Source organism: Phasianus colchicus, chromosome Z (genome assembly GCF_987193195.1).
Source record: "Phasianus colchicus chromosome Z, bPhaCol1.hap1.1, whole genome shotgun sequence".
Lineage (NCBI taxonomy): Eukaryota > Metazoa > Chordata > Aves > Galliformes > Phasianidae > Phasianus > Phasianus colchicus.
In genome coordinates this window covers 2,460,592-2,473,175 of record NC_143476.1, presented here as the reverse complement: position 1 = coordinate 2,473,175, position 12,584 = coordinate 2,460,592, and the positions used below count along the sequence as shown (strand labels likewise).

General features: G+C 50.9%; 2 protein-coding genes across 2 annotated transcripts in view; both read left to right on the top strand.

The window, feature by feature from the left end:
• The window catches only part of LOC149912206 (rho GTPase-activating protein 32-like), a 110,874-nt gene that overhangs the window by 19,235 nt on the left and 79,055 nt on the right, over positions 1-12,584 (top strand). The window lies entirely within an intron of this gene.
• Positions 2,348-11,150, top strand: LOC149912211 (rho GTPase-activating protein 32-like). The gene is made up of 5 exons (XM_090130707.1): positions 2,348-2,351; positions 5,047-5,335; positions 5,513-5,658; positions 5,844-6,122; positions 11,125-11,150. The coding sequence occupies exons 1-5, from the start codon at positions 2,348-2,350 to the stop codon at positions 11,148-11,150; spliced, it is 744 nt and encodes a 247-aa protein (XP_089986833.1).

Genomic DNA, 12,584 nt, shown 5'->3' with positions numbered 1-12,584 from the left:
TGAGGGAGCTGGGCTTGTTCAGCCTGGAGAAATGAAGGCTGTGGGGTGACCTCATGGCAGCCTTCAGTACCTAAAGGGAGCCTAAAAAGAGGAGGGGAATCAACTCTTTGAAAGGGTAGATAACAGCAGAACAAGGGGAAATGGTTTTAAGTTGAAAACTTAAGTTTTTAAGTTGAGGGAGGGCAGATTTTGGATTTTCCCTCGTATTCTTTGCTAAACCGTGGAAGCAAACTGACCTGCTCTTTCTCTCTCCTCTCTCCACCCTCTGCCTGCTTCCCTGCTGCAGCTTTTGCTCGTGGAAGATCAGAGCAAAGTGACAAGGAACGGCTGCGGATTCGTGAGATTTCTCTCCCTCGTTCTGATCTCTTGCCAGGTACCTGCCATGGTTTGTCCCCCCACATGCTTTAGCAGCCCGTGACGCCCCGTGTTTAGTAACACAGCCTCATCCAGCTTTGATGGGACGCTGGTCACGTGTGGGTTTTCTCCACATGCTCTGCAGCTCAGCCCTCAGAAGGATGCTGTCTGTGGTCCTGTGACCAGCTGGTCTTAAGGAAACCAATCCCTTAGGCAAAGAGTCCCAGCCCCAGCTTGTGCAGAGCTGCACAGCATCACCAGGGACACCAGCAGGCGTGCTTGGGCTGTGTGAGTGTGCCCGACAGCTGTAGGGAGCACAGCAGAGATGTGAACAGAGAAGATAAAAGTGTGTTTCTTTTCAGTTCCAGCTTGTCACACCTACGCTGATGGCTGTGGCGTGCAGCGAGATCAGCTGTGGGCCTGACCTGGCATGGACAGAGGTAGAGTATGAAGCTCTGATTGGTCTTTGTTCCCTGACTGCAGCCAGCAGAGTGAGCCGCAGATGTGCTCTCCTGCTTTCCAAGAGAGCTCCTCTGTGGCAAGACAGTAGTGCAAGCGTGGCAAGTTTATAAAAGTACCAGAGCCATCTCGGCTGTTGTGTTTGTCCTCTACTGACTTTTCCCTTGAAATGGCTGCAGAAACAACAATCATTCTCTGCTCTGTTTGGCCTCGCTGTTGGTTGGACTGCTCAAGAGAGCTGCTTGGTGCTTGCAATGGCACTGTTTGCACCTTGTAACTGCAGCCGTAGCTTTGGTTTCCCTCTTCACGGTCTCCTAGCATCTGAAACAGTCAGCCTTCCTGCACAAAGAGCGCAGGAAAGGAGGGGGCAAAATGGACAAGGCCACCTGTCTGCGTTAGTGCCATTGCTGATTAGTCTGGGCGGGGAGAGATGCAACCTTGCATTGCCTGGCGTGTGCCTGCTGCACACCAGGGAGAGAAACAGCCGTTATTAGACTTGCAGTTCCTTCTGAAGTGCCCATGATAAGGACCGAGTGCATTTCCTGCAGCTTTCTCTGCAGATGTGCTCCTCACCTTGAAATCCTCCTCGATTGTTCTCTGCTCCTCACTGTGGCCTGTGCTCTCTGTTTCAGACTGAGAACAAGGGGAAGCCCCTGCTGGACCATGAGGTGGCACCTGTGAATGTTCCAGCTGTTGCTGCTGCCCACGCTATTAAGAGATACGTTGCCCAGGCAACAGATGAACTCTCCTTTGAGGTAAGCAGTTCAAGGCGTTCCTTGTTGTTCAATTTTACAATGGCAAATGCCTTCAGAGCTGCACTGGTGCAAGTGCTCTCATGCTCGGCGATGTTTGGCAGTGCAGAAGAATGCAGTCATTTGAGCTGTGCTTTCCTCCCAGCCGTGCTGAAGCTGGGATTGACGTTGCACTCTCTTGCAGGTGGGAGACATCATCTGTGTCATCGACATGCCACCAAAGGAGCTGACCCCCTGGTGGAGAGGCAAGCTCGGCTTCCAGGTAGGCACAAGCTTCAGACTGGAGAGTGCAACTTCAGTAAAGGCAGGAATCTCAGCTTAGAGCTGCTCTGCCTGCATAGGATGCCTAATGGACGTAAACAGTTTCCCTCTGTCGGTGTCAGAGGACCTTGCCTTTGGCTGCAAATGTTGAAAAATTATTACCTTTATGCTGTGAACTATGGCCATTTTCTGCTGGATAGTCTTAGAAAGCATCAGGCAAGCACGTTCCGAGGGAAATGTTACGTGGCTTTAGGTTTAACAGTTCAGATCTGAGAAGTGCTGCATGCAATAGTTGGCCTCTCTTCTTGTTACAGGTTGGATTTTTCCCCGGGGAGTGTGTGGAACTCATTAATAAGAACATTCCTGAGGCACTCATCAATTCTGTGCCAAAGCCAGGTAGGGATGTTACATTTGATGGTGTGGGGAAGCAAAATGAAGTCTTTTTTGGGGTGGTTCCATGTTTAATACCTCCTTTATCCATGCCACACTGTCCTCTGGGTTGATGATTCTTTATGCACACCATGGGTCAGAGATTTGGCCCAATCCTCCTGTGTTTATTATTGGACTTGGGGAATGTATAGAATCTTCATAGAATGGCTTGGGATGGAAGGGACCTCAGGGATCATCATGCTCCAACCCTCCCGCCTCAGGATGGTCTCCCAGCCCCCACATTTAATGTGAGACTAGATCAGGCTGCCCAGGGCCCCATCCAACCTGGCCTTGTGCTCCTCCAGAGATGGGGAAAATCCCTTTTTGTATGTACTGGTTGGTAATGTTCTTCCCGTTCTGACGTGCTCTGTAGAATGTGCTGTGCTCGGCCTCGTCCAACGGAGCCAGACCTGAAATGACCTGGTTTCTTCCTTTTGTTGTGCAGTGCCCAAGAAACGCAGCAAGATCCTCACCTTCCTTCGTTCCTTGGTGAAGGCCCGCCCAAAGAAACCGACCGAGCGGGAGGTGGAGAAGGAAAGGGTGTTTGGCGGTGACCTGGGAGAGCATCTTCTCCACTCCGGTCGTGATGGTAAGGAGCTGCCCATTCCTGAGATCTTCCTCTGCTGGGCATCTAAAGAAGATGAAAGGGAGCTCATATCTAGCAGGGGGCAGGCTGATAGCAGTGGAGACACGTGTAAAGGGAGTTGATGGCTGAAGGATAAAGTGAGGCGGATGCTCCTAAGAGACAAGCACATCTGTATTTGCTTCAGCCAAGCCTGGCTGGGCTTGGTGGATGGGATGTGAAGCACAGCCTGCAGCAGGACTTGAATCAGGAGCTCCACTGACGGCTGGCACGTGTTCTTCAGTCCCCCAGGTCCTCCAGAGCTGCGCTGAGTTCATTGAGCAGCACGGCGTGGTGCAGGGGATATACCGCCTGTCCGGCGTCGCGTCCAACATCCAGAGACTGCGGTAAGAGTGCTGCGACTGACACAGCCTGAGTGCATCTGGTGTGGCTTTGGGCTTGCCTTCCTCTCGCTCAACCGGGTTTGCGTCCCTCTCTCCAGGCAGGAATTTGAGTCGGAGCAGATTCCTGAGCTCACCGTCCGTGACATTCACAGCGTGAGCTCCCTCTGCAAGATGTACTTCAGGGAGCTCCCGAACCCTCTGCTCACCCACCAGCTGTACGGCAAGTTCTCGGTAAGCACAAGGCCACGTCTTTCATTTCCCTCTTCCTGGGCCTCTTGGCAGATGGCTGCAGCAGTGCCCCAGCTCGGAGGCCCTTTTGCTGTCAGCCCCACGAGGTTTACTCGCAGTGGTGTACTAGCCTGATTGGTGTCTCGCTCCCTTTCTGCACTACTCCAGGATGCTGTTGGTGCCGCTACAGAGGAGGAGCGGCTGCTCAGAATGCAGGACGTCATCCAGCAGCTGCCCGCTCCTCACTACAGGTCAGTGCTGCCCTCAGCCTGCTGAGCTCAGCCCTGCTGCATTGCAGAGGGCAACGATGCGGTTCCAGGCTTTGTCTCACGCCGGCAACACGATGCCTGTGTATGCTGAAGGGTTGAAGGCTCCATGGGCTTACTTTATGGGGTCAGTTCCTGGGCACGGGGGCACGCTTGGTGCAGCTGATGGCTGCGGCTGTGCTGTGCTGGGGCTTGGTGCTGCAGCGTGGCACTCAGTCAAGTTGGATCTACTTCATCTTCGGTGACAGTAGCAATCACAAGAAGTAGCATGAATGGAGGTTTGCTTTCTGAATTGCAGCACGGCATGCTCGTTGGTGCTGAACGTTTGCCTCTCTTGTTTTCCAGGACTCTGGAGTTCCTGATGAGACACTTGGCGTGTCTGGCTGGGAGCTCCACGATAACAAACATGCATTCCAAGAACCTAGCCATTGTGTGGGCTCCAAACCTCTTAAGGTAAACTTCTGGTTCTGTTTCAACACTTCCTCTGTTCTCCAGTTAAGAAAAACAGTCCTCCCTTTTTCTCCATCAAATGTGCTCTTCTCCTGTAAAATCTGTGGCTGACAGAAGCGCAGGAGCCTGGGCTGTTCTCCAACCCCACGGGCACAATGTCTAGGTGACAATTTCTGCAGTCTTGTTGAGATGGGACTGACGTGTCCTTGATCATCCAGGGGAATTTCTGCAGTGGCATCACTGATTGCCCACTGCGGAAGTCTCCAGAGCCTCAGCTGACAGCTTTTGGCTGCAACAATTCAGACTCGGGGAAACGGTCTTGGAGAAATGACTTCTAAAATCTGCCTTTTCTACAGATCACAGCAGAACGAGTCTGCCTGCGCCAGCGGAAGAGCTGCCTGCATGGAGCTGCAGACGCAGTCGGATGTGGTGGAATTCATCATCAACCACACAGACGTCCTCTTCGGCTCCAAATCCGGAGCAGACATCGCAGATGCAGCAGGTGAGTGTCTTCCTCCATTAGCTTGATCTTGACCCGACACCTTGACCAAATGCAGGCCTTCTCCAGGACCTTTGAGATACTCTTTTACCATCAAGGGGAAAGCAGACCTCTGGGCTTTCATTAGGGTGTGGCATCCTGTTGCTGGATGCTGAGAATGTCCAAGCCCAAACTTCACAAGGAGGAAACCGTCATTATTATGGTTTGCACGCAGGAAAAGCTTGATGCAAGTGTGGCAGCGAAGCTTTCTCAGTTCCCTGCCCCTTTTATCTAGGGGTGAGATCTCTTAATGATGACCATGTCCTTTGCCATAAACAGACTTCTGCCCACATGGTTATTTTGAGCTCCTCTTCTTCCAGTGGCTCGGATAAGCAAGCCTGAGAAAAATACAGCACCTCCCCCAGAACTGTGGTGGCTGTGCTGCTGCTTTCTGATCCTCGCTCTTACCTGTGGTTTTCCCTGACAGGGCACAATTCTCTCCCAGGGCCCAAGTCTGTGGGAGTCTCTTCTGCTGCCACAAAGCTGCTCAGCCTGGAGGAGGCACAGGCACAGAGGCGAGGCCACAGCAGCTCTCCTGTTGTGACAGAGAGCAGCCAGGACATTGAGGTGGAAGAAAGCCCTGCAGCTGGGCAGGGCAAATTCCACACCGTCATCGACTTTCCATCTGAAAGGTAAAGAGGACTTTCTTTTCCAGCACCTAGCATCATTGTTTGGGTGGGTTTTTCTGTTTTTTTCTGCAGAAACCAGGCAGTGCTAGGAACAAGCAACTGCTGCCAAGAGCTCAGTGCTGCTCTTCCCTCACCCTGCACCACGCACGACTAACAGCATTGGCTGTTTTCTCTCTCCAGGCAAAATCCACCCAGCAAGAATGAGGAATCACCAGCTAGCAGTTGGTGTTGCTGCTTCAGCCTCAGGAAGCCATCCTCTGGCAGCAAACGCCAACTGCAGCGCAATGCCAGGCAGCCCTCAGAAACAGCAGTGGTAGTCCTGGCAGGTAAGGGTGCAAATGCAGCTTCCAAATCCCTGCTTTTCAGGAACATACAATTCAAGCTTGCTCTGCACTTGTATCTCCTTCTGCCATTCCAGCCCCTGCCTAATGTCTTCAGTACACCTCTGATCAACCACTGTCATAATTCAGCTTGTGAAAGTTTGACACTAACCCCTGTGTATCCTTTCTAGGTGAATCGAGCCCTTGCCAACCCACAAGATCCAGGGCAAGTAGCGAGGAAGCTCTGTGTGCTTCCATCAGTGGAGAGCTCTTAGGAAGCACAAATTGCTGCAGTTCCAACAGCAGCCTTCCACATGAAAACAGTGATGGAGAGAAGGAGCTCATCGAAGTCCATGCCCTCATTACACCTGGCTCTGCTGAAGTTGCTGACCTGGGCCTGCAAGACACCACAGTCGCCAGCCTGGATTGTAACCAGGAGTCCATGCAGTGCAGCCCATCCCAAGCACAGTGTGAGTGCCCCGACAGCAGCACCTCCATGCAGGAGCAGGTCAGCATCAGTGAGGAGGAGCAGAGCCTCTTGCAGGGGGACTTTCAATCAGGCCTCCAGTCTCAGGCACAGGACAGCAGCACTGAGAGCTCTGAGCCACTCTCTCCATGACAAGACAGGATGAGTCCCATCTTCACCGTGGACCTCTCACACCCTCCTGTCCTTTATTTAATAATAAAAGCACACTCGTGCTCAATCAACGCCTTGACTGCCTCCAGAGTCTTCATTCACACGGACTGGGATGAATGCAGCACACAGCAAGGCACCCCAGCTTGCAATGCTGTGGCCGTGGGGTGCGTGCAGCACAGCTCCGGGTTTGTTCCTGTTTTGTCTGGCTTTGGGATGTCTGCAGGGGGAGCTCTGCAACCATTTGGCATGGTAGCAAATAATCTCTCGCATCCTGGATGCTGCTCATGATACTCCCAAGCTTCCTGGCTGTGGCTTTGTGATGCTTTTCAGGGCTTTCTGATGCATTTCCATGCCTTGGCTGTTCTTTAACACCTCTCTCCTCCCATCATGTCCTTTCCTGGCTCCCATCTACGAACTGGCCCTGCAGATCATCTCCAGACCTGTCATCAGCACACTGCGGCAGGAGAAGCTCCCCCTGGCCAACGTCAGGCAGTACTGCTTGGTCTGCAGCTCAGTGGCCATTTCCCTTTTAGGCGGCTCCTGCAGAAGAATCAAGCAGCAGAAGAATTTGCTCACCCTGCAGCACACAAATGCTACGAAAGCAGAAACAACCTGGGAATCTCTGGGTCTGCAAGACTTCACAGACACTTATTGACTGTGTCTGATGGCTCCCTCCCATCCTTGATTTCCTTCTCCCCTTCTCCTCGTCTGATCCCACTGCTGAGCCATGATCAAGCTGCCCAGTGTGGCAGAGCATCGTGCAGAGCCGTGCTGGCACCTCCTCCTTTTCCTCTCCTGCAGCTCAGCGTGCAACCTGAGCAAGTTTTTTTCTGAGAAAGTGACCAGCTCTTTTCCATCCCTTTGCCCCTACAAACAGTTGTCCAGAGGATCTCGTCCAAGAATTCCTGGAACAGCCTGCAGCTGGCTCTCCTGAAGTTCAGGCTCCTGCCTTTGCTTCCTGCCAGGCCCGCATTCCTTGAGATCACAAACTCAAGGAGGGCATGGTCACTGCAGCCCTGACTGCCTCCTGTCGTAACCCCTGGTGTGCACCATGTCCAGCAATGCTTCCCTTCTGCTTGCTGTGCCCAATGCCTGCACCACAGAGTGATTCTCACTGCACTCCAGGAGTCTGTCAGATTGCTTGCAGCCAGCCATGCTGATTTCCCAGACTGACTGGAATCCCCCATCAGGATGAGAGTCAGTGAGTGCGATGCTTCTGCTGGCTGCAGTAAGCAGCTCCCACCAACAGGCTCTCTTTCCAGGCGGCTGTAGCAGACCCTCACCTCCAGAAGCCCTGCACTGCTGCAGTTCCTAATTTTACCCACAAGTTCACAACCTGCTCATGGCTCTTCTTAGTTCTTTGCAGTCAACTTCTCATCATAGAGGGCAAATCCCTTGCCTTCCAGAATTCCATAGTATCAATTGTGTCTGCTTTATGTCAGGATTTTTTTTCTTTCTTTTCTTTTCCCATTTTCTAGGTAGGAAAATGAATTTCTGAGCCAGGAGAAGCAGAAGTGAAACAGTCTTCCTGGCACTGCTCAGGTTGCAGGAGTTGCCAAGTGCTCCTCAGGTAATGTGTGCTGAAGAGCTGACCTTGGTGGCAGGGGCTGTGGCTGCATTTTGTGCCTGTCATGCGGGAATCCAAGAAAGCCTATTCAGAGCAGGAGCTGGGGTCTATTGGAAACCACCACGATGACAAAAGAATGCCTGGGATTCCTCCGGCCCAAATGCCAAACCTTGCACTTGGCTGTGCTGAACCTCATGAGGTTCACCCAGGCCCACCTCTCAAGTCTGCTGAGCTCAAACAGATGTCATTTTTCTCGTGTCCTTCCATTCCGAGTCCATCTGTTCCCCAAAGCAAAAGAATTCTGACCAAGGTTGCAGTTGCACCTGACTTCCCAAGGCTGCAAGACGTGGTGGTGACACAGCCTTGTGCTTCTGCATTGGTGCTCATCCCACGTTTCCTTTCTCTGTCTCGCAGGTCAGCTCCTGCTGGAAGCAGATGGTATCCCAGTGTGAATGAAGGTCAGTGCAGGAGCAGCTGCTGATGGGAGGAAGGAAGTCCATGCTGAAGAGCTCTGAAGCATCTGCAGGTATGGTTCTGGAGGAGGCAGCAGTGATGTTGTGGGGCTCCCCAGCAGGAAGCTGTCTCATCCAAATGCTTGCTGAGTGGTTGGAAGGGAGCTTTCTGCATGACAGCAGCACCAGTTGCTTGCTTCACATATTGCAAAGGACTAGCAGGAGTTCCAGTATCTACAGTATCATCACGAATCACGATAGGATTACAATGTGTCCTCATACAAACGCAGCCATTTCTCTCTGAGTCCAGAGGCTGTCCGGAAAGCATCTGTGAGGTCTCTCACACCAAACCACTGCTGTCCGTGTGGGATCTGACTCATTAGGGTATAGGGGTTAGGAACCACAGGCTGTCTTTTGAGAACGGGTTCAGTCATTTCCTTACATCTTGCACCAGCCGATACGTGCCGTCTGCCTTCCGTGCCGACAGGATTGGGGTGTTATAAGGCCACAGACAAGGTTCCAGAAGACCATCCTTAAGCACTGTCTGTGTTACAGCTTTTAGACCCACTCTCCCTTCTAAGGCTATGGGATATTGTTGCTGTTTCACAGCTCCACTCCCTCCTTGGGCAGTTCTTTGTAAGGGAAAATTGTGAGTCCACCCCGATTTCCTTCCCCTGCCCACACCTTTGGATTCATTTCTTCTTCATCACAGCTGTTAACACATTCATTGACCCCTGATATCTGTTTCACAGACTTGCAGCTGTAATCCTCATTTAACTGTTAAATCTCTCCCCCATAAATCGGTCCCTGCTTCAGGCACAGAGAACAATTGCCCTGCAACTATTTTATCTTTCCATTTTAGTTCTGTGGTCTCCAAGAGTGGAGCTGTCATTTCTGATCCCTCAGCCCCAGTTATGCACAACAGCCACATCCAGATACACGTCTGGTACCTCTGAACTAGCTAATGCTGTAGGATGGAATGTTGTTTCTGCACTGGCTATCAAATGTGGGATTGCTCTGAAGCAGTACAGCACAATGTGTTTTGTAATTTGCCCTTAGAAACAGTTTGAAAAAGTAGAAAGACTTTATTAGTATTAGTATTAGTAAAAAGAAGTTATTTCATAACATATTTTAGAAATACAGTTGTTCAATCATGTGATCAATTCTCACTTACAGAACTGTAATAGTTACAAATTGCATGGGTTTAGTATTAAGGACCAGAAAGCATGTTGTAAGGCCATTCTGTTTGGATAGGAGAAGCTCAGCAAAAGAAAAACAGACTCCAAAGAAGCCAGGGCCTCCACACAAGGCCGAACTGACTCACTCTGTGGGCAGGTTGGGATGCAACAGGCAGGCATCAAGAGACTCCCCTCTGTCCTCCTTCCAAACTTCTCTCTCTTCAGGGATGAGCAGGTGTCCAGAAATAGTGGCCAAGTGTTGATAAGCAGCTGTCAGGCGTTCAATAATTAGCAGTATACCTGCTGAGCTAGCAACAATTGGTGTTTAGCCAGTCACACACACACACACAGAATGGCCCGGGTTGGAAGGGACCTCAAGGATCAGGAATCTCCAACCCCCTGCCACAGGCAGGGCCACCAACATCTGTAGCACTGCACATATGCACATTGCTGGATAGAAACAGCAGTGTGGGAAAAAACTGTATGCTGTGGATGCAAAGGGTGAATCAGAATGGCTTAACAGCTGTCCCACAAGGAAAAGCAATCCCTTACCTGCTGTGACATGCTCATGGCAACACCAATGCTTCACGCCAGCAGCTGATGCCCACAAGGACAGCCAGCCTGGACTTATTTTCACTACATATCTTTGTCCTGATGTCCTTGTAGAACCTGGGAGATTTCTCCATCTCAGCAGAAGAGGGCAAGAGGGGTAGAAAGCACGCACACTCTCCTCGATTTTTCTGGCACTAAAAGAGAAAGAGAAGATGAAAACCAGCATTGTTTCCCTGCCTATGGCAAACACCAGACTTTCCATCCTTACAGTCTTCCTGACTTCAGCAATAATTGAAACAACATCCCACTCACCTTTGCCATGTCTGGCAGAGGTTGCAGCCCTTTCCATTGCATCCCTCTAGCTTTCAAGTCAAGAGCTCCTGTGTCACACAAGGAAAAGCAATCTTTTACCTGCTGTGCCATGCTCATGGCAGCAGCAATGCAGATGCCAGCAGCTGATGCCCAGAAGGACAGCCAGCCTGGACTTATTTTCATTACATATCTTTGTCCTGATGTCCTTCTACAAGCCGGAACATTTCTCCATCTCAGCAGAAGAGTGCAGGAGGGGTCCAAGTTACAGGCACACTCTGCTCTTTTTCAGGCACACAAAGAGAAGATGAAAACCAGATGTGTTTCCCTGCCCATGCCAAACACCAGCCTTTCCATCCTTACAGTCTTCCTGACATCAGCACTAATTGAAACAACATCCCACTCACCTTTGCCTTGTCTGCCACAGGTTGCAGCACTTTCTATTGCATCCCTTTTGCTTTCAAGTCAACAGAGCCTGTGTCACCTAAGGAAAAGCAATCTTTTACCTGCTGTGCCATGCTCATGGCAGCAGAAGTCCAGATGCCAGCAGCTGATGCTCACAAGGACAGCCAGCCTGGACTTATTTTCATTACATATCTTTGTCCTGATGTCCTTCTAGAAGCTTGGACATTTCTCCCTCTGAGCAGCAGAGGGAAGGATGGGTCCAAGGTGAGGGAACACTCTCCCCTGTTTATCTGGCACTCAAAGAGAAAGAGAAAATGAAAATCAGCTGTGTTTCCCTGCCCATGGCAAACACCAGCCATTCCATTCTTACAGTCTATCCTTACATCAGCACGAATTGAAACAACATCCCACTCACCTTTGCCATGTCTGGCAGAGGTTGCAGCTCTTTCGATTGCATCCCTCTAGCTTTCAAGTCAAGAGCTCCTGTGTCACACAAGGAAAAGCAAACTTTTACCTGCTGTGCCATGCTCATGGCAGCAGCAATGCAGATGCCAGCAGCTGATGCCCACAAGGACAGCCAGCCTGGACGTATTTTCATTACATATCTTTGTCCTGATGTCCTTCTAGAAGCTGGGACATATCTCCCTCTCAGCAGCAGAGGGCAGGGGAGTTACAAGTTGAGGGCACACTCTCGCCTGTTTATCTGGCACTCAAAGAGAAAGAGAAAATGAAAACCAGGTGTGTTTCCCTGCTCATGGCAAACACCAGCCTTTCCATCCTTACAGTCCTCCTGACATCAGCACGAATTGAAACAACATCCCACTCACCCTTGGCATGTCTGGCAGAGGTTGCAGCTCTTTCTATTGCATCCCTCTAGCTTTCAAGTCAAGAGTTCCTGTGTCACACAAGGAAAAGCAATCTTTTACCTGCTGTGCCATGCTCATGGCAGCAGCAATGCAGATGCCAGCAGCTGATGCCCACAAGGACAGCCAGCCTGGACTTATTTTCATTACATATCTTTGTCCTGATGTCCTCCTAGAAGCTGGGACATATCTCCCTCTCAGCAGCAGAGGGCAGGGGAGTTACACAGTGAGGGCACACTCTCGCCTGTTTATCTGGCACTCAAAGAGAAAGAGAAAATGAAAACCAGATGTGTTTCCCTCCCCATGGCAAACACCAGCCATTCCATCCTTACAGTCCTTCCTGACATCAGCACGAATTGAAACAACATCCCACTCACCTTTGCCATGTCTGGCAGAGGTTGCAGCTCTTTCTATTGCATCCCTCTAGCTTTCAAGTCAAGAGTTCCTGTGTCACACAAGGAAAAGCAATCTTTTACCTGCTGTGCCATGCTCATGGCAGCAGCAATGCAGATGCCAGCAGCTGATGCCCACAAGGACAGCCAGCCTGGACGTATTTTCATTACATATCTTTGTCCTGATGTCCTTCTAGAAGCTTGGACATATCTCCCTCTCAGCAGCAGAGGGCAGGGCAGTTCCAAGGTGAGGGCACACTCCCCTGTTTATCTGGCACTCAAAGAGAAAGAGAAAATGAAAACCAGATGTGTTTCCCTGCCCAAGGCAAGCACCAGCCATTCCATTCTTACAGTCTATCCTTACATCAGCACGAATTGAAACAACATCCCACTCACCTTTGCCATGTCTGGCAGAGGTTGCAGCTCTTTCTATTGCATCCCTCTTGCTTTCAAGTCAAGAGCTCCTGTGTCACACAAGGAAAAGCAAACTTTTACCTGCTGTGCCATGCTCATGGCAGCAGCAATGCAGATGCCAGCAGCTGATGCCCACAAGGACAGCCAGCCTGGACTTATTTTC

What these genes read in the sequence shown, in the direction of transcription:
- LOC149912211 (XM_090130707.1), top strand. An exon ending in ATCGACTTTCCATCTGAAAG is followed by an intron (nt 5,336 to 5,512) that starts GTAAAGAGGACT and finishes TTCTCTCTCCAG; the next exon opens with GCAAAATCCACCCAGCAAGA. An exon ending in AGCAGTGGTAGTCCTGGCAG is followed by an intron (nt 5,659 to 5,843) that starts GTAAGGGTGCAA and finishes TATCCTTTCTAG; the next exon opens with GTGAATCGAGCCCTTGCCAA.